At 41.4% G+C, this 27,713-nt stretch overlaps 1 protein-coding gene across 1 annotated transcript in view; it reads left to right on the top strand.

Moving 5' to 3' along the window:
* Window positions 1-26,974, top strand: part of rin2a (Ras and Rab interactor 2a) — a 49,941-nt gene extending 22,967 nt beyond the window's left edge. The window contains exons 6-13 of the mRNA XM_080036670.1: window positions 3,241-3,313; window positions 4,999-5,090; window positions 11,958-12,862; window positions 13,541-14,231; window positions 21,211-21,519; window positions 22,260-22,391; window positions 22,610-22,773; window positions 23,409-26,974. Coding sequence (XP_079892796.1) covers window positions 3,241-3,313; window positions 4,999-5,090; window positions 11,958-12,862; window positions 13,541-14,231; window positions 21,211-21,519; window positions 22,260-22,391; window positions 22,610-22,773; window positions 23,409-23,870 — 2,828 coding nt within the window. The 3' untranslated portion in view covers window positions 23,871-26,974. The remainder of the gene's footprint in view (window positions 1-3,240; window positions 3,314-4,998; window positions 5,091-11,957; window positions 12,863-13,540; window positions 14,232-21,210; window positions 21,520-22,259; window positions 22,392-22,609; window positions 22,774-23,408) is intronic.
* Window positions 26,975-27,713: the final 739 nt, after the last annotated feature.

Here is a 27,713-nt window from a genome sequence, read left to right as displayed (position 1 = left end):
AAAAATAAATAATAAAAATGCCATGTTAAAAGGGAAACGGAAAAGTCTTCAGACTTGATTTAAAAGATATTTTTATCAATGCAATTAATACATTTTTGAAGGAGATGAATGGAAAGTCTTTCAAACCCAGGTTTTTTCTCCTACTTTTTGTTTTGCCATTCAATGTCCCTTTATTAGTTTCAAATTGTTTTCTCAGAGCGACCAGAACTGTTAGATAAAGGAAAAGCAATACAGTAGACATTAATAAATGCATTTTAGGTTTATGATTATGATGAGGTTTATTCGGTTATTATGTAAACATTTTAGATTCACCAAGAAAAATTGTTCCAAAATAATTTTCTTTTTCTAAATTATGAAAGAGAGAAAGGGTGTGATTGTGCTGAACAAAAGTAACTCATTTGTTTTTACTCCAGTCAGACCATTCAGAATGTGAATACAAATAGCGTCATGACCAGTTAATAACATATTCAGGCAAACATTCAGTAAATGAAAGCTTTAAAACACCTAAAGAGGGGCTGCTACCAGGTTTGGCATCTCATTATGACTGTAAGAAACTGAGCTTTCGATATATTGATGTGCAATCTGCTTTTTCATCAACCTTGTTAGAATGTTTTCCACATTGTTTTCATTGGTTTGAGAATTGACTGGAACTCCTTTTAATTGTGTCATATCATTTTTAATTTTTTCTGCAATGTTAAAAAGGCACAGAAGAATTAGTGTGCCAACCGACTGTTTATCTCCAAGCACACAACTCCTGATCCAGTAGTGGATGGAAACGTGCTTTAACTGACTGTGGACAGTAAACAGTAAAATAAGGCTGGTGTCTGAAAGTGTGTGAACAGGAACATAGGACAGAAACTCAAAACCACAAAGATTTAGTTGGAAGCAGGTAAAGTACTGAGAGAATTGTACCAGCTAAGCGATGCGTGGTTAGGGCCACACAAGACACTGCTTATTTGAGGAAGGGAGACTCACGTTGGCCTCAGGTTAACCACTCGCCAGGGCAGGAGATGTTTTTTTATGTTAAATCAGGCCAGGGGTTTTTGTTCTGTGCTTAGAACTTTTTACTGAGCAAGTATCATGTCCCGGAGTCGGACATTATCTGTGTGACAGGGAATTTGTCGGCTGTTGCTGTTACTGTTTGAAGTTCTTGGTGTTGAGAACTCACCTCAAACTTGGAAGTTACATTACATGTGAATGATAAGTTATCTCAACAAAAGATAATTAGTTGGCTCGAATGTAGAACAGTTGTCTTTAAAACTTCAGAGTTTTAGCCTCAAAAATCTAGTGAAGACTGTTGCCTTGGAAATTTGAGTTTAACCTACACTTTGTCGGAGTCTTCGATATACTGTATCTCTATCTGAGATGTTTGAGGACCTAACAGACTTGTTCGTCTTCCATCTTTGTCATAAATTCCATAGTAAAAAATATTCCAATGACCTGAAAAAAAAAACAGGGATTTTCCTGCAGATTCAACCAAACATCTCACCCCTCTGAATGTGTCTAGTCTTCTTCTTGTACCTGTGTGTGTGTGCTGACATACATCTGTCTCTCTGTCTGCACTTGGCTGGAATTTCCAACTGCTTACCTAGAGAGAGTATGTGCTGTGTGTGTTTAGTCACCGCCCCACTGCTGCCTTCGGCCTTTCTTTGCTGACGTCTCTACTTTCAGCTGAAGAGAAAACAACACACAAGAACACAGCAGTCAATACTGTGGTCGGTTCATTGAGGGAGAGGCTTCATCCGAAAGATTACCTGTCTCCTCCATAAGTCATCATCACTTCAAACACATAATGTCGTCCTCAGTGCATTGACTGACAACACAATGTTGTAACTTTGTGATACAAAGGTTTGAGGAGATTCTGCACAGTCCATGTATGTTAACAGTATTGCATGGAAGGCTTATGTATTGACATTTCATTCTATTTTGGATGGTATAGGGTTAATATATATATATTTTTTTTTGCATTTTTGTTTTTATTAGACAGTTCGGAGAGACAGAGATTAGATGGGGTAGAGAGGGGGATGACATGCAGAGAACGACCCGGGCCATATTCTAACCCACTGCGATGAGGACTGAGCCTCTAAGGAGGGAGGGGGTGGGGCTCTAACCACTACACCACAAGCGCCCCCCTGGGTACAGGGTTAATCCTATCACAGATCTAATCGGCCTTCAGTCTGTCCTTCCGCTCAGTATTACAAACTACTGTGCAGGGTTTTGGCACCTACTAAGCCTTTAGTTTTTCCAGATAAAACCGGTTTTCTTGAATTGTATTTCGGCATCTCACATTTTATTTGTTTTTTTTCATTCAGATCAGTCAGTAAGACTTACACAACTCATGCAAAGGCATTATATTAGTAGTGAGGAGTTGTTCAGGTAGCCTCCATTAACCTGAGTGCTACAGCTAATCTGTGGATTATTGAAGAAAGGCAGAGAGGAGGAGCGCTCCTTTTTAATGGTGGGTGAGAAAAAAAAAGTGAAAAAGCCTTTAATGATACGGCTAATGGATTGCAAAAGGTTAAACATATACACATGCCTACTCCAAGGGGAATGTGGATTACTTTGAACAAGACTAAGATGTCAACTCTGCCTTGAATACGTTTCCGGAGACTTGGATGTCTTTAAACAGTATATTTATTGAAGCTTGGCCCGAGGAGCACAGGACAGCAGCGGTAACCTCTAATCAAGATTTCCAGCGTGATATAAATATGATGATCCCTGATTACTAGTTCATGAAGATAGTTCATGAGAACATTCCCTGGCACTAATCTTTCAATCTGTGCCATTTAACGATTGCAGAAAACGGACACAATGATATGACATCATTAAAAAAGGCTTCCAGCTCAAATGAAGGAGTATTGATGACGACCCAAACGGATTGCATTGCTGAGTGTGAAGCTGTTAGCGAAGCAAAAACCTGGTCGAGCCAACAGGACTATGTAGCAGTGTCCAGTACAACGCGTCCCAAATGGGTATTGCCCATTCAAGTTAATTGTTGAGATTGGCTTTACAACTTGACTCAGGCTATTGTGATTGTTTCTCAGCTATGTTCTCTTTGATCTTTGCCAGTGAAAAACATGAATACATGCTGTATGGTTGTAGAGTCAGTATGCCTTCATATCTTAGGAGTTTTTAAATATTTTGCTCAAGTTCACAGAGGATTATTAATTTTTTTAATGCTTTTTTTCCTCTGAAAGTGACTTGCTGTGTGTTGATGGGCTCCGCTCTGTGCTCCTACAGCTTTCTCTTTGGAGGGTTCAGGCTTGAGCTTTGCAGACCTTTTCCGCCTGGTGGCTTTCTGCTGTATCAGCAGGTGAGTTTATCACAAAGAATCCCTGCGTTCCAAATCACATACTCTTTATTTTTACTACACTACAGTACATACTAAAGTACAGAAGAGTTTAAGGGCCACAGGGGAGAAAAGGGGAGCATACTAAGTAGTAGGGAAGTATGGGAATTGGAACGCAGGGAATGACTCGTGTTTACAGGAGGACCATACTCATGAATGTTTAATACACACGACATATCCCACCATTACTTACTTTGGCGTAGAGGTTTGATTGGGACATGCTAAGAATTTAACTAACAAGCTCTTTAGTGTCAAAGAAATCCAGTAATATACTCTATGGGTACAATACTAACATAAATACTATTAGCTCTTTCTGCTTGGTAAATGTTTTGTACCACATATTGTGTTCTTTGGTATAAAATAAAATCGAACTAAATAATAATCGTATTCAAAATACTCACATTGTAAGTAAGGTTAACTAATTCACAAATCATAACAAAGCCAAAGAAGGAATTGTCAACACAAACAAAATGTGTAGATCCATAGTAATAATAATAGAAATACATTTACACTATTGTGTAATAGTTCCATTGCACATAGTGCCACTGGTGCAAAGAAGTCAGATTTGTCTCACCTTTACTCATTGTTGTGTTATTTAAGCAGGACAGACAATGAGACTTTCTTTTTGGTTTTGGAAGTATGTACATTGCCCCTGTAAAGCACTTTGAGTGGCCTTGTGTCTGAATTGTGCTATATAAATAAACTTGCCTTGCCTTGCCTTGCTCGTCATCATGTTTGGATTGGGCTCTGTGCTGCTATAAGTGACCTGAGTCCATGGGTCTGAGAGCCTTGCACAGATTGTATACCTTTAGCATATCACACACGTGTTTTGTGGACTGAAACCAATAAATGATTTACACATCTACACCAGAAGCAGTTCATTCAAACCTATTCTAGAGCTAACTGGAAGCGAGTTTAGAACTGGATTATTATTATTTATTTTTTTATCTTTATTTATACAGGTAAATCCCATTGAGACTCAAGACTCTTTTACAAGGGAGACCTGTTTTCCTTTCCCACGTTACCATTCACACACACATTCATACACCGATAGCAGGCTAACTATCGACATTCACACAAGGCAAGGTGGGTGAAGTGTCTTGCCCAAGGACACAACAACCATGACACAGGTGGCAGGGCGGGGATCGAACCTCCAACCTTTTGATCATCAGCCGACCCGCTCTACCAACTGAGCCACAGTCGCCCCGTTGTTGTGAGATATGTGCTCTGTTCTCTTGGTCCTGTATAAAACTGTTGCTGCTGCATCCTGAATGAGCTGTTTAAAGTTTTTTTCTGTAGAGACCAGTTAACAGACCATTACACTATAATTCAATCCTTACAGTTCAGACCATGTTCTCAAATTGTTTCAGTTTTCACTGACTTTAGAAATCTGCTGGTATGATTTTCAGCTTCTGGAGGGGGAGCTCCTGTAAAAGGCCCCAGGGGGAGGAGAGAGCAGTGGGCACATTTTACCTACCAGCCCCTGTGGTTGAATAGATGGTTCACTTTACACAGCACACTCCAGGGCCAAGCCACACTCCCCTATTAAAATGCTGTGACTCACACTTATATAGGCAAAGTCCCACCCACTTTCACTGGCTTTTCCTTTCCTTCGTCTTTCTCTCAACCCTTTTTCTTCTTTGTCACAGGGATGTGTTGCCCTTCACGCTGAAGCTTCCTGAGGCCATCGCGTGTGCCCGGACGTCTGCTGATCTGGAGGAGGTTGCTAAACTTGGAGCAGGTTTGTTCTCTCCTTTCAATATACTGTACAGTATGTCTGGGAGACAAAAAGGGCAACTGGGGAAATCTGTGAGGCTGAGGTTAAGATGTGACGTTAACTGATTCCATTGCAGAAGAAAACAATTTAATATACCCCCTGAAACCCTAAATTGGCTAATAACATTGCAGTTTACATATCGTTAGCCTCATAGCATAATTGCCTAAATCATATTTACTCTACTTTTATTCTACATCTACTCTATTCTACATCTATTATACTCTACATCTACTCTATTCTACATCTACTCTACTCTACATCTACTTTTCATTAGCCTAATAGCATAATTGCCTAAGTCATATTTTAAGGGTTAGAGAGTAGGGTAAAATAGATGTAGAGTAGATGTAGAATAGAGTAGAGTAGAGTAAATATGATTTAGGCAATTATGCTATGAGGCGAACGCTATGTACAAATTGACCGAATGGAAACACAAAGTCGTAGTATGTTTTGATGTTGGCTAATTGTTGTGGAAAGTTACATGAAGTGTTCCCCTGATCGTATTATTTAGTGAAAATAAAGTGTATTAGGTCAGGTAGACAGGTTAAAATCCTAAGAGGCTAAATGAAAAGCTGGTAGAATGAAGTAGGTCATGTGTGTTCAGAGATTAAGTATCACTGTATCACACATTCTATACTTTTGAGTGGTCAAGTCGATCACATCATCTTCTATGGGTAATATGCAGCTATACATGATTGGATTTTTCGCAGCCAAATTGATTTGTGCACTTCTCTCAGCCTGTCTTGTAGATTGAGAAAAGTATATTTCATTATCCATTCCACATCTGTTGTGTGTAAAGAAAAAAACTAACTTATTTTTTCCCCCCTGAGGCGCGACACTCGTAAAGTCCATCTCAACCACATTCCCCACTGTTCAGGGGATTAACTGGCATGCCAGTGCTAACTGACTCACCCCCAAAGGGACAAAAGCCTCTTCTAGGCCCCAGATCACTGCTGCTCAGCTGGGCCTGGGCATACACTCTGTGCCTCTGGAGCTTATCTTTTTTCTCCTCTCCCAGCTGTAGAAGGTCTATGCCAAATTCTTGCAGCCTTCACCACAAAAGTTGTTCATACGATCTGAATCATCTATCTCAAAAAAAGTGTTCGGTATTTTTTACTGTAACGAAATACCATGGTTCTTAAATCAACGTATTATTTAATGTATTTTATTTTATAACTGCAGGAACTCATATTTACTTAATTGGCACTTAATGTTTTCGTCTACGAGCCACTTTGGCTGGTACGCCAAAAAGTTACGCTTCTGGGATTTTCTGAACTCCTGCACCAGTGTCAGTGGGGGCTAAAGCATTTTGTTAACGCTGCCATAATGAGAAATACAGAGAGAGTTTAGTGGAGCTGATCTTGGGCTTAATCAACTTTGTGTCAACTCGTTTGGTGATGGCTCGAGGGTAACCGACATTCATTCATAGGAAAAAGTTACGCGCTATAGCTTTAACTTAGCTGAGGCAAAAATAGCAGTATAAAAGTGTTTAGGTGTTTTTGGGTTTCCACACCAGCTCCCTTTTCAGCACCCCTTAGACTCTAAGGGTTAGAGTGACCTTTCTGTCCATTCAGGCTCCGTGACTCAGCTATGTGTAACTGTAGTGACTCTGCCAGACTTCCAGTGTCCCTCTGCCTAACAGCCTCCTAAAGATATCCAGATGACACATAATGATTTGAGGCCCCCCCCCCCCTCTCCCACCCTTTAATGTGGTCTAAAGGGATCCACAGACGTACATTTTTCCTCTCTTGTATTCAATGTGTCTCTATCATTTCATTCATAAGAGGGTTCCTGTTTAGTGATGTGGTGACACAATGGCGGGTTTTGTGTCTTATGAAGGTAACTGAGCTGCAGTGAATAGTTGATCTAAAAAGACTGTTGTGACGTACATTCAATCTTACATGGCTTGGGAAAGATGAGAAAAGAGCACTGTTGACTCTGACGTGGTCCGGTGTCATATTACCTGTGATGTGGCTCTGCACCTGTAATGCCAGTTTGGTTCAGGCGACAGTCTTGCATCTTTTCATGCCTTTTGAAAATACTTTCACTGCTCATTGTATAGTTATCAAGAACATTTAAAAGACCTTCTTAGCGTGTCAGTTCGTCATAATTTCAGTTAACCCAAATGAACAGAAATATAAGGCATTTAAACTTGATTTTGCCACATTCTGGAGCCCTTTGCATTGTGCTCTGATGGGCTGTTTTTACAAGTGATACACTGATCCAAATCTCAGGTTTGGTACTATTTAGTTAATCAGGTATTAGCCAGATGTGACATATCCATATTAAATACATTCTAGTGGTCAATGTTCTTATACAATGTGTTGGAGCGATCCTTCACTTAGTCATGACAGGTTGCCAACTCAGTTTTAAGTGTCATAGCGATCCTTGGTTCATGTTACCTTGCATATAAGTTATTCAAACACGTTGCATGCATAGCAGATTTAAAGATCTAGTTTAGGTGACTGAATTATTGTTGGAAGAGAAGAAGTTAGATAAGTGCACATATTTGTAACCAAGTTTCCAAAGCGTTATTGACCTCTAGCATCAATCATTTGTATTTAAGTTTTGCTCCAGCTCACCTTGCCCCAGACTTAACCTTAGGGTGTATTCACACTGGGAAAGTCCGCTAGTGCACTTGCTTTGGTCCAGACCAAATAGAGTTTTGATTTTTTTTGTTTGGTGTGGTCCACTTTCATATTGCCCCTTTTGCAAGTGAACCAGCATTACGAAGCAAAACCACACGTGATCTGAGGTCATTCATTCATTGGACAGACATTCTGGGGTGGAGAGAAACAGGAAGCACGAAGTTTAAACTGCGAAATATATATCATTGATATAATATGGGGCTAAAAATAATAAAAGGGCCTACATCTAACCTATAAATAAAGAGGAAAAACATCAAATTATTGTTGTTTCATATGGTCATAATGTGTAGCCTTATGTCAATGCCACGTTACGTGGCTTGTAGCCTACGATGTGAAACATAATTTTTACTGTATTTTTGGTGCTGGATGCGCGTCACGCGAGAAGAATAGGCTCAAGCTGACACTCAGCTGATTAAGCTGTGTATCAGCTGGGTCGGCGCAGTTCAGCTCCAAACTGACACGGGGATAGTATTGACGGTCCCGTACATGGGAAGCAAAATAAAAACACACACTTCTTGCGCAGCGTGAACCTGTTGGCACTGTGCGAGAGACGCTCCCCTCTCCTTCATCTGATCGCTGAACACATTCAGCATTTATATTGTTCTGGGCTCCCGGTCAAACCACAACTAATCTTCCTAATAATGGTGACAACAACACTTTCCCATAATGTGAAGCTGACGGCTATTTATTAAAAAAGAAAAGAAAGAAAAGGCACAGTGCCTCCTGCATTTGGGTCGGATCGAGTCCGAACAAATTCACACCACAAACGAACTGCAGCAGAGTGCGTTTGGAAACGCATCGAGACTACCTCTTCAGCTGGGTCTCGGAGCGTTTGTTTGGTCCGCACCCGAGTGCGATTGCTGTATTCACACCTGCCTGAAAGATGCGCACCGAAGGCAGAAGTGCATCTGAGTTCGTTTCAACCGAACTAAACACGGCATGTGTGAATACACCCTTACTTTCCCAGTTCTTACATCAACCGTGCAAAACCACATTCCTCTCTCAGCCCCAGGTGTACAGTATGTGTGTGCGTGTTTGAACACTGTATACAGCAGCGTTTTGCTGTGCTTTGCATTTATTTGTGTGAACATGCATGTATGTATAGCTGAGTAATCAAAAATAATTCCACTGAATTATAAGTGTAAAGTTAAAACGTACTTATAGTGGAGTAAAGAGTACCTTAAAACCATATTTAAGTATTAAGAGTATTTAGCTCGTATGTAATAGAACCAAAGATGCAGCAGCATTAAACACTAAACTCTGGTACAAGTAAAAGTCAGTGCATTGAAATGTTAAGTAAAACTATCTAAGTATAATCAGGAACATGTCACGAAGTATAAAAAGTAAAGGTGACTGTCCTGCTATTATACAGTATCAGAGATTATTATTTCTCATGCATTAATGTAAAAGAAAGTTTGTAGCTGAATGAGGCGGCGCTCATTTTGTACGGCACCGCAAATACACTTGATTTTCATTGTGGATTTAAGGATTTTTTTTATTTATTCATAGATTTATTGTTTACATAAAAAATGACATAAAAATGATTCAAAGAAAAAGCAGCAGATCCTCAAATTTGAGAATTTTGAACACTGGCATTTTTGGCATATTTGCATTAAAAATGAATACTGTCAAAATAGCCTATTCATTTTTGTCCGGCAAAAATCTTAATTGGTAAAGTAACTAGTAACTTAAGTTTTCGGATAAATGTAGTGTAGATAAAAGTAGAATATCTCCCAGTGATTTGTAGTGGAGTTGAAGATTAATTTAATAGTAGCAGGAAAAGAAAACATTAAAGTAAAGGACAAGTGCCTCAAACGTTTACTTTAGTACAGCACTTGAGTAAATATAGTTAGTTACATTACACTTCTGATTATAACAAACTGAATAATCCAAACTTTGTCTAATTATGTAATATCAACAAACGTGAGCTAGTAACAGACAAACAAGCCATTCATAAAAGGGAGAGTAAACAGAAGTTGGGTTGGAGGAAAATAGAAAAAAAAGCCTTAGTATCTGTGTGTCAGAGAAAGAGAACAACAGAGGGAGAGAAAGACCACGCAACTTCAATGGAAAGGGAGGGAGAGAGGGAGGGAGGCGGGAATACTGTGGAAACAGCCCGCCCACTCACGTTGACACAAGTGAGTCATAACACAGGCTGAGAGTGAGTGAGCCCGAGAAGTCAGTCCAGTTTCAGCTTGTGTGGATATACAGTGCTGTGTCCTCTCTGCCACAGCATCAGAAGTGTACAGAGTTAGTTAGAATGATATCAACAGTTCTTGTGTGTCACTGAGCCATTGGGATCACAGTGAGTATTGTTGCCCTCTCTCTTCTCTGCTCTGTAGCTGTGTGAAGGAGCTGCTCTGTGTCTGGCACTAGAAATCCCTCATGTGGTATTGTCCCCACTGGTGTGTGTGTGTGTGTGTGTGTGTGTGTGTGTGTGTGTGTGTGTGTGTGTGTGTGTGTGTGTGTGTGTGTGTGTGTGTGTGTGTGTGTGTGTGTGTGTGTGTGTGTGTGTGTGTGTGTGTGTGTGTGTGTGTGTGTGTGTGTGTGTGTGTGTGTGTGTATGTTGTCTTGTTTTGTTTTGCTCTGTCTGGTACAGCTGGAGTCTTAAAGAGTTCGACAAATTGGTGCGTTACAGTAGTTCACTTACATTTTTCGTCTTTTCCTCGTTTACTGTGCAAAAAAAAACCCATCCCTGATAGGCTGAGCCTCCCAGACTGCAAAAGTAAACGGCAGTGCTTTTTACACCGGGCAGCATTTAAAGATTTCTTTTTAAACAGGTTTTAATTGCAGGACCTGTATTGATTCATTGGGAGTGGATACTTTTAAGTCAATCCTTTTTAATTGTTCAGCCACCAATGTCAACACAGCACACACATAGCGTCATTCTCGGCAGGGCTGTGGCGGTACACAAACATGGTTCAATATGTACAAGAGTTTGGAGCTGTGTAATGGAAATAAAAAAATAAAAATAGAGTTTGCTAACACAAAAACACTAAGCAGTCACCTTTTGGCTATAATTCTTAGCAATATTGCTCCAACTCAATTTTGAAACTGTGTATCTGAAAGCAAATCATTTCCACTGCATGTATTATCGTTTTGGCCGTGTCTGAATCTGCAGTGATGCGATGCTTGAGAAGAATGTGCTCTTCAGTCTTATTTTAGTCGAGTTTGAGTAATAAACAAACCGAGGCGATGCCTGTTCAAACAACTAATTATATTCTGTGACGTTTTTTTTTTTTTTTTTGTCAACAATGTTGGAATCCTTTTATGACTGATGCATTCCCTTTGTCTGGTGTTGGTGTAATGTGCTAGAAAACCACAAGGGTTCCCAAATAAGGGTATTTATCATACCAATCATACCAGTCCAATTAGCATAGTTTTGGTAAAATTATGCAATCAGAGTGTACTAGAGTAATGAGACTGTAATTATTTAGTTCGTGCAGCTTACCAAACCAAAACAAGATGTGTGAGGAACTGAATGTGCAGAAAATTGCAGTTAATGATGAATATGTGGTGAATGTACCTTTAATTGTTGGCCCCTAATAGCAATGAAAATGTTAATGTTCCAAAGTGTTACTTGGCTTATTAAAAATAATTGGGATTGGTGTTTATTGAAGCAAAAGTAAATAAATTATACACATCAACGTCTGTGTTCAGGTCTTTGGGGCATACTAATGATGTCAACTTTTGGAAACTAAAATGCTTACTGCTTGTGGCTAGTCGCTCAAGGCTACATAAGCTGATTCTAGCATAACACACCCACACCTCTATGTAAGCACCTGGTTTTGACTTCGTAAGAGGAATGCATTAAATAACAAAGACAATATCTCTGGCTCTTTTGCTTTGATTTTGATCCTTTGAAAATGTGTCAAAATCAGTGAATATCTCCTAACTAGTCCCACTACCTGTACGTGTGTGTGCTGTAAAATAAAAAAAAGTCTTAATACACAGCCTAGGCTCTGTAAACTTGCATCTTGCTAGCTACACTGGGCCCCCTTTGTTTACATAGTCTCTGTTTAACCCGTTTACAGATCCTAGGCTGTGTATCAACACCAGATTTTATTTAAGCCAACTCACAGTGTACGCAAGCAATCTCCAGAATCGCTGACTCCACCTTTCAATGTTATATCACCATCTTGCACACCTCATATAGATTGAATATTTCTGTCATTGTCTCACACAGGCTTCTGGGACACTGAGTTGTGCCACAGGAGGAATGCCTCAGTCTCCTCGGTGGGAATAGCTGCTCCAGACAGACCACCTCCCCCCGCCTCCATATCAACCTCCACAGGGCCTTCTCTGTTCAGAACGCGCACGCCGTCTGAGCTCGAGTGTTGCCAGTCTAACGGAGCGCTTTGCTTCATCAACCCTCTCTTCCTAAAGGTCCACCACCCAGACAACGCTCCAAATCCCTCTGGTACAGCAGAGCCAGGCCTGGGGGAGGAACCTTCAAGCAACAAGGACACTCACTCACACCCTTCTACAGACAGACCTCAGGTCCAGAGCTCGGAACACAGTGACGGCAATCAGTCAGGTCCAAGCAGCCAGCAGAGCCTTGGTGGAAACCAGGAGCTCCAGGGCGATAACAGTGAAGGCAGAGTTTGCATTCAAGAGCCCAGTGCTGCAGAGAGTGCTGTGTCCCGGTCCCCACCGCCTCGTCCACCTCCACCTCAGTTTGCCAAGCGGATCTCCGGCCCTTTCCTCCGACAGCGCAGCATGCCGGAGAAGATCTCCTGGATAAATGTCCCCAAGGAGAAGGGGGAGGAGAGGGAGAGGGGCAGCAGCTTGCTCTCTCGCCTGGGCTCCTCGCTAAGCATCAGCCCCTCGTCCTCCCCGCCCAAGAGACTGCTCAGCATCAGCTCGCCCATATCCATCCCCAGGCCCTCACTGCCCCTCTCTCTGTCTCCACGCCGGGCTAAGGCCTCACCGTGCTCCAGCCAGGAGGACGCCCAGTGCCACCTGGCCCTGGACGACCAGACCATCGAGAAGGCCCTCATCATGGCCAAACTGTCCAGAGCCAACGCCAGCCAGGACTCCAGCACACACAGTCCAGGCCCTCTGCTCACCACGGCCAGCAAGCAGACAGAGGTATAGTTGGAGTCTAGAATATGAGATGGAATGATATGGTAATATTGTGATATATGATATGTGGTATTTAACCGTCTAGTAAGTATAATGTATGCTATGTTATAGTTATATTCATAATCCAAACTTCTATAATTTATGGAACTTCCTGAACTTTTTATTGTTTCAAGCTATAGTGCGTCCATTTTGAATATAAATGAATGCCGGTTACATTCAAGCCATCGTCAAACGAGTTGATGGAAAGTTGATTAAGCCTATCACCTCCACAAAACTCTCTGTATTGCTCAGTATGGCAGCGTTTACAAACTGTTGTCGCCCCTCAAACACTGGTGCAGGAGCTCAAGAAGCGCCCACTAAATGTTTCAGTTGTTGATTCTACTGCTAAAGAAAAAACCTGGACGTACAGCAGAAGGTATAACATCCATGTGGTATCGCCCCAAAGCTTACCTCATGTAGATATGCTGACAGTGTTGTTGTGATTCCTCAGAATTCCTCATGGGGGCGAAAGAAGAAATGCCCTATAGCTTTAATTTAGATGTTAAAAGGGTATAAGGCATTATAATCCTCATCTTCATCCTACAATTTTTCGGCCAATGTTCTATTCAACATCCTATAATGTATGTACTCTGCTTTGCTATCATGGACTGATATAAATGACTTTCTTACTTATTACCCACTTAGGTGCCAGGAGGAGGAGAAGAAGAAGTAGGCCAGAAATGCGTGGGTGGTGGCCAGCGGCTGAGCGACATGAGCCTTTCCACGGATTCCTCGGACTCTCTGGATTTCTCCCAGTCCTCAGCCTTCTTCCTGCCTCCCCTGCACGACCCCAGCCCCCCCACCATCGCTGACTTTAACACCCACCTGCCCCTCTCCATCCCGCCAGCCCACCTGCCCTACTGCAGCATGGACGAAGACGAAGACGATGACGATGAGGACGAGGACGAAGAGGAGCAGGACTATGGAGTCAGTCTGGAGAGCGACCAGGACCAGGACCAGGACCTGACCCTGGTGCCCCCAGGACACCGCTCAAAGCGCCGGCCCAGTGCCAGCGCTCTGGTGCTGCAGAAGGCCCTGCGCGGCCACCTGCGCAAGATGAGCGGCGTCTTCAACTCGCTGCTCACGCCCGAGAAGAGGGCCATCCGCAAGGTGATGGAGCTGTCCAGGGATAAGTCCTCGTACTTCGGCAGCCTGGTGCAGGACTACCTGAGCTACATGCGCGAGGGTGCCGGCACCCAGGCCTGGCAGGGCTACGCCTCTGGACTGGAGCTGCTGCAGACCCTCCGCCAGTTTATCACCCAGATGAAGAGCTACCTGCGACAGAGCTCCGAGCTGGAGCCGCCCATCGAGAGCCTCATTCCTGAAGACCAGATCAGTAAGTACCAAAAAAAATTGTTACTACTTATTTATTTTGCTCCGGCTCCTAGCTCTGTTTTGTCACCCTGATCATGTCGTTCTTTGTGTGTGTTTGCAAATCATTTTGTGATTATTTTTAGGAAGTGTGAGTGAGTGGAAAATGAAGAAATCTTTTTTTATTTACGGAAACACTATGTCACCGAAAGGGTGTTTAATGCAGATGTAGCAGTTTCACTTCAGCAGCTGGATGTGCGCACATGTGTTTATGAGGGGTGTCACGTTTTTCCAAACCCTCGATTCAACTTGATTTTGGATGTTAAGCTCAGACAGCGCACACCTGACCTTTGTTTGCAATATGAATTAAACAGTTGTTTCGGCCGCAGATGCACAATGGATATAAAACTGGTGATTTTGGAGAAGCAGGAGTGGGTTCAACTTCTGTTGGCGTTTCAGAAGTTGCCATGGTGACTTTCTTCCCTCGCAGTGGCTAAAACATGCTGTTAGTTTTTTTTCCCCTTGGCATGGCTGCTGAACAGGACCCTGGGGGGCTAAGCTAAATAGTCGATTCCGCCTTAAATTTCGAGATTGTGGGGTCATTTTGATCGATATGAAACTTACAATCCAGATCATGATACCCCTCGTGTTTATGTTGATACACACATTCCTGGTAAGGATGCGGCCATCAGGCTCATTTTAGTTGACTGTATGTTGCCATGCATTCCTTTAAGAAGGTTTACATTTGAAAAAACAAAGTAAGTACAAGTGAAACATGTGTCAGTTTGACCATTTGAAACTAAGTGCAAATCTTCTGTAATACAACACTAATGTATTTCCCTCTTATGACCATTTATTATATCCATCCTTTATTGTATGGCACAAATACCATGACAGCAACAATATGAAAGGGAAACTTCAAAACCCCATAGACACACAAGAGAGCCGACACACACCTGCCGGAAGAGCAGTCTGAATCATTTAGCCAAGATTCAGAGGCTGCACTAGACCTTTGACGGAGTAACTTCTAAACAGAGAGCACAAAGAGGGCTTTATCTCAGGAGGAAGGGGGCGGCTGGGCCAACCTGTTTATACTGGCGTAAAAAAGATCAGGTTATTGAAAATGTAAGGAGTTTAGGTGTCAAAACAACTAAAATGTCTGTATGTTGTTGCCTCTTCTCCTGCCTGTTCTTAGAATGGCCTATTTTTCCCAGGACACGCTAGGAGCTGTCTGAGGTCTTGTTTCTTGGAAAAAATTGCGCAATATTTTGTTGTGGCAGCTCCACAGAGTGTTTTCTGTTCGACTCGAAGGCGGGCCGGTCCCAGATTCATTCGGTTGTCCTCCTTCTCCAACTCTTGTTCTTTTTAAACCAACTCTACAATCTGAGTGAGGGGATTGAAAGTGAGCCCCCCTCCACTGTCTGTGCTGCTCTGTCCTCCTGATGCAGTGTTTAATGTAAAATTAGGTCTGGGTGATTGGAACTCATGACAACTTCACACATATTAATGTCGCTTAGCAGAAATACTGCCTGAAATACCTGGAAGACTAATGCTAAAACCATTACCTATACATCTGCATAAATGAAGGGAAGCACATAAGTCAAGGCATTCGCTTTGGAAGGAAATCTGTGAATAATATAATTAACTTTAAGAAGAGACAGTTGGGATTATTAAATGCAGGAGATAGTGTTGCTGTTGTTGTTGTTGTTGTTGTTGTTGTTGTTGTTGTTGTGGTAGTTTGGTCTAGTGCTCACTCAGCAACCCAGCCATGTGTGTGTTTGGGTTCAGGATGTTGAGGCAGGGTGAGCTGGGTGGAGGGGGTGGGGGGGCAGAATAGAGTTCCTTGTATTCCTCTCAACCCACACTGAGAGGCCCTTCTACATCAGCTATAGCCTCAGACAGCCAGACAGCATCAAGCTCTGTTTGTGTCTCTCCACAAAGTGTTTATGTGTTGGAATAACACTCATACTTGCAGAAATATTCAATTTCTTCTTTGTAATTTGCCAAAAGCTGATAACTTCAATATTCTTACTATTCATTCATTCTTCATTCTACACACTTCATTCCAACTCCAAAAATGCTCAGCAACTTTTCATACATTCATTGTATCATTTCAAGCAGTCTGGCACATACTGTAAACCCTTTTTTTACACAAACGCTAAAAACAAAAACAATTGAAAGTTCCTCCTAGCTACTTTGATAACTTTTCCAAAACAATATTACACCTTACATATACTACAATATTATTTGATATTTACAAGATATTATGTTAGCGTGATAGTAATAAATGACAAACTGTGATGGGGGATTTGTGTTTAACCCACTTTGCAGATTAATCAAAACGGGGACCTGTATGTCTCCGCCTGCTTGTTGTTGTATGACCCGAGGAAAGGGAAACATGCTATTTTTGAGGTGTGTATCCAGGACATCAAGTAGAGTTCCTTGGTTAAGTGACAGGACAGATAAACACATCTCCCCTCCCGATCGCACCAGGCTATTTTTACTACAAGGTGACAGACTCATTGTCTACATGTCTTTGCCATTTGTTTTCATTCAGTTTGGAGTGTTACTGGAGTATGCAACAAGGAAGTTCACTGTATACAGTAGTACTGTTCTTTATATATGGTTTTCATTGGGTAAAACCCCCCTCTGACAAGCAGGAAATAAAAAGAATGTTGTGTTTGCAGCTTGTTTTAAACCATTGGGTTGAATGAGCAGTAAATGCCAGTAAAAGGTCTCCACCATAAATTCCACAGCAGTGACGGCAACAAGGGACAAAAAGTAAAGAGTATAATGTGTCTGAGGATTATCAGTTTAATGTTGAAATTCCCTTCCATGTGTCAAGGACAAGCTGCTGGGTTAAAGGCTATGAGAGGACATGTTGGTGTGAGAGGATGTTTATCACAAACGGGAAGAGGCCTTGGGTTTCCTGGCAATGAGTGCGTGTGTGTTTGTGTCTGATTGCTTCTTTGGTCTGTCCTTGGCTGATAAGTTGCCCCTTTTGTCTATCTGCAGTGGAAGCTCTTAAAGGAATACTTCACCCATACGGAACCAGCGTTCTATCATTATAAAATCACTATTATAATATAATGAATGAGGTTTTTCTTCCCTCAGTCTTCCCTCAGTCTTCCCTTGGCCCAGCTGTCCTGTTAATCCTAACCCTTACTGTGATGTCACAGTAAGGAAAATGTAGGGTTAGACAGTGAGACCATAAAACACTCTTTCTGCCTTTTCTCAGGCTAAGATGATCCGATTGCATTTTTTTTTTTGCATAGTTATACTAATTAGGATCTCCGAGTTCAATACACCTTCATATTCCAACCGGTGAAGTAGGCCTTTAAGATTAAAGTGCATTAATTCTCTCCTTGTGAAGCCAGAGACAGAGAGGTCAGCATTCAGTCGTGGGCGTTCCCGTGAAACGTAGAAAAAACCTATCGCAAAAGGGAAAATATACACACACACACTCAAGCCTGTAAAGACACACAACTTAACTTAAGAGCAGTTCATTTGTAGGTCTGTACATCTCTTGCCTATCCCTCCCCCCCCCCCCCTTTTAGGATGACATGAACACAGCCCTTAACGTTTTATCCAGCTATGAGGAATGTTGGCACAGAGGTCACTGTTTTTAATCACTTGAACAGACATGTGGGGAGACCAGGGATTATTATTGAGCTCTAGGAAAAGAAAGTGCTACTCGAAGTCATTTGAGATCAACTGGAGGACAATGGAATTCTTAGAATCCTTTTATAGAAACAGTAATGCAGATGGATAACAGTGTGAAGAAGGAAATGGTTATTATATTGCAGCATTAGTAGATTCAGGCAGGATTAGCACCGCGAGATTTACCGTAAAACAATGTGTTTTCCTCGTACCTGTCACAGGTTGTGCTCGGAATCATACCACAAAAATAACCTTGTGTAGGTAAACATTTGTCCAAGAGTTTCTGTCTCTCTGGGAAATTTGTGAAGTTTTAGTTTGACTTGGATTCCCACACAGGTCGGTTTCAGTAAGACTTTCAGGACGTTGTTCCTCATAAGACAGGTCACCTTGTTCATTTAGAATAACTTGAAATCTTGAAGTTAAAGCTGGGTTGGGTAACTTCTTCACTGTAATATTTGGCAAAAATGTCATATTAGCCATTTAGCTATGTGTAGGTGAAGTGGTCTGTGAATATCTACTCATCACTTTGCTCTCCCCTGCCTCTGTGTGCCGGCCCCAAAAAATTGCCACCGCTCATGTACACTTTGACCAATCAGAGTGAGGCTCCGATTCTCCGTTCTTATTGGCTGTTGGGACAGTCCATTCACTTTTGCACCGACGTTTTTTGGTGTAGAGCGTGTCAGGGAGGGACCAGAAAGAACACTTAGAGCGGTTGAGGTATTTGGATTCGAATCTCTATCCCAACTGCTATTTTCTCCCAAATCATATACCCCAGTTTTAAAGCCTAATCCAGTCCCAAACCAATCAACTCAGTCCTCCTCCCTCACGGCTGATATAAAGCAACACAACATTCATTGTCCTGATGCTGCTTAAACACGCTTGGTGTCCTACATAGTGGCAACTCTCAATCGGTATGAGGTTGTTGAATGAGGACGTGGGTATGTGCTGGTAGCATTTATGTGGCTGTGGAGAAGCTTTCTATTGAGAGCAGTGAGCGAGGTGGAATTCAACATCTCATAATAACACGACTGACAGAGACCGGCTGGATGTGAATGGCAGATGCTGCTGGAAGTCATCCCACTGTGGCCGAAAAGTAAAACCTGTGTCTGCTAAATGTGCTCAGCTGAGAAAAATGCTGACTTCACCCCCTTTTCTGGAGGAAAGTCAGCAACACACACACACACACACACACACACACACACACACACACACACACACACACACACACACACACACACACACACACACACACACACAGGACCCTCACACATGGTCCTTATTCAGCAGTGCTGTGGTTTGGCGTCCCTCTCTGCATCCATCCTGTCTGTATTATGATCTCATGGTTTTTGTTAGTCAGACTGAGCTGAGCTTGTAAAAGCTGATGTTGACACTGTCACAGCCACCCATCTGCACTCTTTATTATTCTGATCCAGCAGTAACACTTCACTGTCTTGGACGTGATATAAAGTATGCATTATTGAAGTGAAAACATGGACAATGTTAAAGGTGCACTATGTAGTTTCAAGGGAGGGGTATTTGTTTACATTTACAGAGCCTGCAGTTAGTTTTTTTTCAAAGTTTTCTCTACAATTCTTAGTATTGAATAATTCTATCACCATAAATCAAAACACACCTTGTGTTTCAATACGCATACTAGGCTACTTTCTGCTATTTAGTATGGTATAGAAACAGATGTAGGATGTCCCAATTCTTGTGGTCAGATTTAGTATACTTAAAAATACCCGGATGTCTACTACATCCGGCCGAGATTTTTTGTGTTGAAAAATCAGCATTTGGGCGATTCTGACCCACAATCCAGTGCGCACCGTAAGTGACGTCACATCAACGGAGCCTCCGTACGAAAACAAACAGGGATGCGACGAATATAAAAGCAAGATCAAGGCGCAATGTTATGATGAAATAAATAAATTAAAGTATGTCCCAATTGTATGTCTACTGCGTGCTAACTAGATCCTTTTTATGGTCAAATGTAGTATGTAGAATAGAGAAAAGAAAAATCATAATTTTGATGTGTACACAGATGGTGAACCGGTAAGAGCTGGGGTTTGGCACATGACTGTATGCAAGTAACACAGTGAGGCGACCTTGAGAGTCTCGTACCCTGCGTTCCAATTCCCATACTTCCACACTATTTATAGTAGGCCAGAAAAAGATTTAGGATGTCCCAATACATGCACGTCAATTTTAGTATGCTGAAAATACATAAATGCCCCACTAGCTCCAATAGCATTTTGGAGTTCGTCTTTATTCTTTACATTTCTCGACATAATGAAAAATAAGTCTTCCTTATCTAATTTTTTTTATGCTCTCTTGGGGCCCTAAAACTCTTCTGTACTTAAGTATGTAGTGTAGTAAAAAGAAAGAGTATGTGATTTGGAACGCAGGGCTGATATATTATAGGTCCTGACTCATTTAGTGTGGGCTCCACACTGAGACTGATAAGGAAACAGACGTTAACCTTGAAGTGTTGTTTGCTCTAAAAGGACGTGATCTCAAAATAGACAGTAGACAGAGAGTCCAACAGCCTACTGGATTCTGACACATCAACAAACATAAAGAGAATTTACGGCCAATAATTACATAGTCTAAAGTGCATGTCTTCAGAGTAGGGAATATACAAATACATATTTTCCACTTGGAGTGATCCATGCATATTTTTTCACAGTTCCATGCTTTTTCTTACAGTTAAAGTTCAAATAAATCTTCCCTATTTTGGACTCTTTTTTTGCTGGAAAAAATGCATGCTTGTGTGTCTCAAATATAATGGTACAACATGAAACAAACTGGAAATACTGCTGTCCTACATCAAAACTCTTCTATTGAGATGAGAATCATGGTTGAGTATGATTTGGTTTTGGCTTCAATGTTTAAATGAATTTCCTGTTCTTTCGACAATCTAATGAAAACCCGGACAATGTTAGAGATGCACTATATACAGTTTCAGGGGGATTTTCAGAGCCTGCAGTTAGTTTACAAAACATATTAACTCTACATGTAATTCTTAGTAGTGAATAATTATATCATCATAAATCAGTACTAAATTATTTTGAGGCGCCTGGAACCAAACGTAAGACTCGAAAATGTTTGTAAACCAAACAGTGGGCCACTGCTGCTGTAAACAACAACAAAAAAAGTGAAACCGTAACTTTTTCAGGAAGCTTTTCTAACTTCCATCACATTTTCTTGTGAGGAAAGTTTGTTTATTCAGCTTCTGATATACCTTAGAAAATGTTCACTTCTCTGAACGTTGCATGAAAAAAGTGCACATTTACATTTTTTCGGATGTAAATCCATGTGACAAATCTCTGCCCCCCCTCCAACAGACAGCGTCCTGGAGAAGGCTTTGCACAAATGCGTGCTGAAGCCCCTGAAGCCGGTGGTGTGTGTGGCGCTGCAGGAGTTCCAGGTGCGCAGCGGGGCGTGGCAGGAGCTGAAGGAGAACCTGTCATTGGCCAGGGCCCGGCAGCCGCAGGAGATGGGCGTGGCCGACACGCTGCCCCCCGACCCTGTGGCCATAGACAAGATCAAGCACAAGTTCCACACCATGAGCAAACTGTATTCTCCTGAGAAGAAGGTCACCATGCTGCTCAGGGTCTGCAAACTCATATACACCATCATGGAGGACAATTCAGGTGAAAGATTGTAAAAATCGAAATCAATGAATACATTTTAAGATCTGTAAAAAAAAAATGATATCAAGTCAGAATTAGAATCAGAATCACTTTTATTACATCTTATTGTACAGTCCACAAGAGTGAAATTCTTAGGCTTGGTTCCTCAACATTCACATAGCAACAACAGTACAAGATAAATTAAATAAAGATAAGAACCCATAAGAAAAACTAAGTCAAAATATAAAATAATTAGCAGCATCAATAATAAGAATAAGAATCCATATCCAGCGATGAACTTGACAACAATGACAACTGTGGATCAAGGGGTTGGGCATGGTGGTAGTGATGATGCTCCTCTAATAGGGATTACATTTTAATATTTGAATGTTAATCGCATCACTCTGGTGCACTTTAAAACTATCTAAGAGCTTGTATTCATGAAACACTGTGTGAACTTTTTACTATTTTCTTAGAAAATGAAGCCATTAAGCGGGAGGTCCTCCTCCCCCAGAAATGATTGTGTGTCAAACACTTAATTTCCTGCATTCATTTATGGTGGAAATGTCTTTATTTATGTGACAGAAAAGACAACATTCAGGTAGCATGTGACACAAATATAATGGAATGTAATGCAGTAAGGCTCTCAGGTATTCTGTACTGTTTTCAAGTATGGTTAAAACCTTTCTTAAAACATAGGCCTGTGGTCAAGCTCACAGTGCAGGATCTCATCACCGTGGTGTGTCTGTGTGTCCCTTCAGGTCGGCTGTATGGTGCTGATGACTTCCTGCCCATGCTGACCTATGTGTTGGCCCAGTGCGACATGCCCCAGCTGGACAATGAGATACTTTATATGATGGAGCTGCTGGACCCCTCACTGCTCCATGGAGAAGGTATGTCTGTTGGTTTGAATTGGACAGCTTTGTAAAGCCTCTTTTTTCCACTAGGCCAACATGTAATAAGGTGTTACATTATGGGCAAACAGCCTTTTTTTTTTTTTTTTTTTTTTTTTACATTATACACCAGTTATTACATAATAGTTTTATTAAATTAGACTTTTACTGTTTGTGAACACGTTGTTTAATGTCTGCCTCGGCGTGTTCATGTCCAGGTGGGTACTACCTGACCAGCGCCTATGGAGCCATGTCGCTGATCAGAAACTTCCAGGAGGAGCAGGCAGCCCGCGTGCTGAGCTCTGAAACCAGGGACACACTCCACCAGTGGCACCGCCGACGCACCACCCTGCGCTCTGCCCCCTCCATCGACGACTTCCAGGTAAAGTTCTGTCATAACCACACATGTGTAGTTCTTTACCGTCTACCGTAAGAGAGAGGGGTTGGTTTGGTCTAATACTCTCGGAGTCTCTAGTCACACCATGGACCCATATCAATGTTGACCATGAAAAAGTGCATTTTGCACAATAGCTGACCTCTTATCTATTTACTAAACAATAGTAAACCGGAAAGCTACCACTCTATTTGACAACAATGCTGCATATTTCAGATGGGCTTTATCATACCCGCTCAACTGAAATGCTCATGTTATATGTTCCATACGCCCGGTCTGACCTTGGTAAAACTGCTTTTAGCCACAGTGCCCCTAACTCCTGGAACAGCCTACAACATCAAATTAAAATAAATACACTCATAACTGTTAACCAATTTAAAGTTATTATTTTGAATCAGCCCCACTCCAATTGTAACTGTTTTAATTAGGCTATTGTTCTGTTTTATTCAACTGATCTGAATGTTTTAATTGTTGTTGTCTCTTTGTAAGCTTGTTGTGTATTCTCATTGTATATTGTGTGTAATTCTCGACGTCATTGTAAAAGAGGGTAACCCTCAATTGATCTTTCGAGAATAAATAAAGGAAATGTGTGTGTGTAATAGCTATGTTTTTTCCTCCCATAGAACTACCTGCGGGTGGCGCTGCAGGAGCTGGACAGCGGCTGCACGGCAAAGACCCTGCAGGTGCGACCGTATGCCACGGTGGAGGAGGTGTGCCAGCTGTGCGCCCACAAGTTCAAGGTGTCCGACCCCGAGCACTACGGCCTGTTCCTGCTGACGGAGGGCAGCAGTCAGCAGCTGGCGCCGGACACCCACCCTCAGAAGATCAAGGCGGAGCTCCTGTCGCGCACAGAAGCCACTCCCTTCCACTTTGTGTTCCGCCGCCTGGCCAAGACAGACGCCGCCTCGCCATCGGCTCCCCTGGATCCTACGCTCAACCTCAACCAGCTCACCCCTGACCCCCAGGCCAACCTCAACCAGCTCAACATGGAGCTCTCAGCCCCCTCCCGACAGGCTAACCTCAGCCCCACACTGAGCCTTAGCCTGCCGCCCAGCCAACTCAATGGCAACTCCCTATCTGTATGACTGTAGCAGGGGATGTGCTGTCTCCTATAGCTGTGACAGTATCGGCCAGTATTTCGGCGCAAAAATATGGTTCCATTTTGACCTAAAATGGCCAGTATGTTGACAGGGTTCAACCAGCCAAAAAACAATGTGTCGTGCCAGCCTCACTTCTCCTTTCTGGAGGCTACGTCTGTCTCAGTCAACATGCCCCTCGTGGAAAGTTCTGTCTGTCAGACACGAGCGAAAGAGGAAAAGAAGAAAGGAGGGAAGGAAGTGAGAAAGATGGGAGTTGTGTTTATATTTTTACTTCCTTAGCTCCAGATTTGGCATCAGAGCAACACTTTGCTAAACACAGCTCCTGTTGTTAGCGGGGAATCACAACTGAGATGTGAGACTAATCTTTGATCAATCACTTTAAATACACAACACGTAGTTTATTTAGGTGATAGTTATAGATTGACTATGATTTACTTGTTACAGTTGCTGGTAAACTGTGTTTTTAATGTTGTGTGTGTTTTTAAAACAGTTTTTTAATCCTTCATATTGTAGATTTGTTTGTGTGTGTGTTTGGCGACACCCAGTGGTGGCTGGTGCACATAGCAAGGTAAAAAAAAAAAAAAAAAATCCTTATGCCAGCATCAGTGACGTTACAATATGAAGCATTACTTTCATGTATTGAATTGCTCTTGGTGGGGTATTTTAAATTATTTTCCAAGAGTTCTGTTGGAAACAGAAATTGTATGGCTTGCGCGGGGAGGGAGTATACCTAGCAGCTACTAACCTGCAACCATTAAAAGAGCTCTCCAGTGATTAAGCATTACACTCCTATATGGAAGTTGATGCAGCACTACCAGAGATTTTTTTACTCAACAAATGTTTCTTTCTTTAAAACTAGGCATTACATAACCAAAATGCAACTCCACCCCAGACAGGTATGTTTTGCTGGTTGCAGCTGTAAGCAGTCCACCTCCCCAAGATTCTATTCAATTTTCAAATCTGTAATCCTAGACCCAGTCACATCACTCTGACATCTCCTTCAAATAAGGTTTTTCACATCTCGTTAGCCTCATAGCATAATTGCCTAAATCATATTTACTCTACTTTTACTCTACATCTACTCTATTCTACATCTACTCTACTCTACATCCTGAATATTTTAAATTCAATTCAAATTCAAAGAACTTTATTTTTCCCGTGAGGGAACTTCATTTGTGGTCAGGCACATACAAACAAGACATACTTCAACAATAAATAGTCAGTATCATGTACGAGAATGAATAAATTCTTAAAAGCTAAAAGTTAAAAACCCTGTGGGTAGGGAGAAGGCTTCAATAGATTGAAGCCTGGAGTAATGGGGTTGGGTTTGGCGGGCTGGGGGGCCTACTGTTTATTCAACAGCCTGATGGATGCTGGAACAAAGGTGGACATGGCTCGTTTGGTTCTTAGGGGCAGGGAACGTAGTCTCCTTCCTGAAGGTAGCAGGTGGTACTGGTTGTTGAGGTTATGGGTATATGATCCTTCTACTTTTCCTGATTGCCTGTTTTTCAAATATGGCTGTGAGGGTGGTCTGTGGCTGTCCAATGATCTTCCCACTCATCTTTATGATCCTGTTGAGGGGACCTTTGTTCAGGGTTATACAGTAGGGTTAAATAGATGTAGAGTAGCGTAGATGTAGAATGGAGTAGATGTAGAGTAAAAGTAGGGTAGAGTTAATATGATTTAGGCAATTATGCTATGAGGCTAACGATATGTAATACTATTTGCACCGGGGAACACATGTTGATGTTTAAAACTGGTCTCTAGGGGTTTTGCAGAAGCAGAACTATTGTGAAACCGAAAGAAAATAGTTCCATGATGTCAATAAATAACATTGTCAAGTGTGTGTGTGTGTGTCAAGAAAATAGTGAGTCAGAGCCAAACATTCTTTTTTGGTTTATACTTGACATTGTGCGATGATTTCATGGCAGTGTACATCTTTTCCCTAATCTATACCGGCTAAAAAGTAGCATTTCCTGTGCATACAGCTGTATATTTGCAGGTAGATCCCAGTGTAATATATATAATATGGCATTTGTTTATCATAAAGATTAACATTTTAAAAGCTGTAAAGATTTTTTCTTGCATGTAGTTTGTGTTTAAGTGTAGTGTTAGAAACAGGCAGGTCCGCCAGTGTTTAAGGCATTTAACATTCATTTATCATTTACTGATTATCCTGGTGATATGAAAGATACTGTATCATACCTGATACTGCGTGTTTAAGGGGATTCTATTCATTCAAATTGACAATATATGGCAGTGACTGCCATATTATAACTATATGCAATATCTATAGGCTACTACTACTGACAAATGTTAAAGTTTTTTTATCCTGGTGAGAAAAAAATAATGTGGTCAGTTATATATTTAAAAAAAAGGGTATTTGGACTTCAAAGCTGGTCTGAGGTCACATACAGTGAGACACGTATGGCTCTTGATGGTATTTGGAAAGACAGTGGTATGTGAGGATACAGTGGACAGGGCAGAGAATGTTACTGAAATGGGCTCACTATGAAATACACACATCAATGTAGAGTTGGATACTGCCAGTCAAAATAAAAATACTTGACATTTTTCTTGGGAATTTTAAAAGTTTCAGTAGTTTAGGAAAACACATTGATATGCTGTTTAATTGCTGTGTGTATTCAAGTGTATTACTCCATTCATTCCTGTTTCACTTTGTTACATGAGCGTCAATGGGTAGAGAGGAAACCTGAGAGCTTTTGGAGATAGTTAAGTAGCATTAATGATAAGCATCCTCTGTGTGCAACCTGCTCGTAGCTCATTGTGTATATCTCTGGGTTCAAATCAAGTGTTCAAACTTTGAATGGACTCATACTGCCTTGACATAATCTAACTTTCTCAGATTAAACAAAGTGAGTATTTATGTGTCTCTGTGCAGGGATTTTTCACATACGTCTGTCATATTCTTTATGGTGTCAAAGTGTCATTTGCATCCAGGACACATCTTCCCGTTTGTTCTTTGTCATGAATGATATTGTAAATATTATTTTGCACTTAATAAATGTTGGAAGTAGAATGAAGCCGTGTGGTACCTGTACTTCACCAGCAGAGGGTGCTCAAACCTACAGTGTGATACAGCACTTGTTTCATCTGTCGTACAGTAAATCAGATGCTGCTATGAAATAAAAGGTTCCTGACACAACATAAAGCACTTTGTATTACATTTATGGTACATGTATTAACATGAGGTCAGTTAAGTTAAAATGTCTCAAAAGTGAAAATACATACAAGAACACAAGTATTACAACTAGGATTTTAAATGCATAGGGAACATCTCTTATATATAGTGGAGGTCCTGGGAAAGTTTTGTATGCACTTCATTTAGCGGAGAATATCTCAACTGTTATAGACTAATATGACCCCAGTGAACAACGTGGGATGTGTGACAAAATCTCTACCCGGGACGAAAGTCCTGAAAATGACCACAGGTGACACTAGTATCACACTACATGGTGAATGGGACTTTTTTTTCCCTTTATAGATATCCTCATGCTTTTTTACCGGATTAATCTTCATATTAAGAGTAGTTCTTTTTGTATTACACTTTGTCTAAAACATTTAATAAAATATGCAAATGAGGCAATATCTCATTAAATATGCATATAAACCCTTTAGTAAGAAGTCCTTGATACGATTTATATGCACTTCATTTAGCGCAGAATATCTCAACTGTTATAGACTAATATGACCCCAGTGAACAACATGGGATGTGTGACAAAATCTCTACCCGGGACAAAAGTACTGAAAATGACCACAACAGGTTACACTAGTATCACACTACGTGGTGAATGGGACTTTTTTTTT

This window comes from Ammodytes marinus (assembly GCF_949987685.1).
Source record: "Ammodytes marinus genome assembly, chromosome: 11".
Classification (NCBI taxonomy): Eukaryota; Metazoa; Chordata; class Actinopteri; order Uranoscopiformes; family Ammodytidae; genus Ammodytes; species Ammodytes marinus.
Note: the sequence above shows the minus strand (reverse complement) of the source record. Positions and strands in the feature narration are given on the sequence as shown.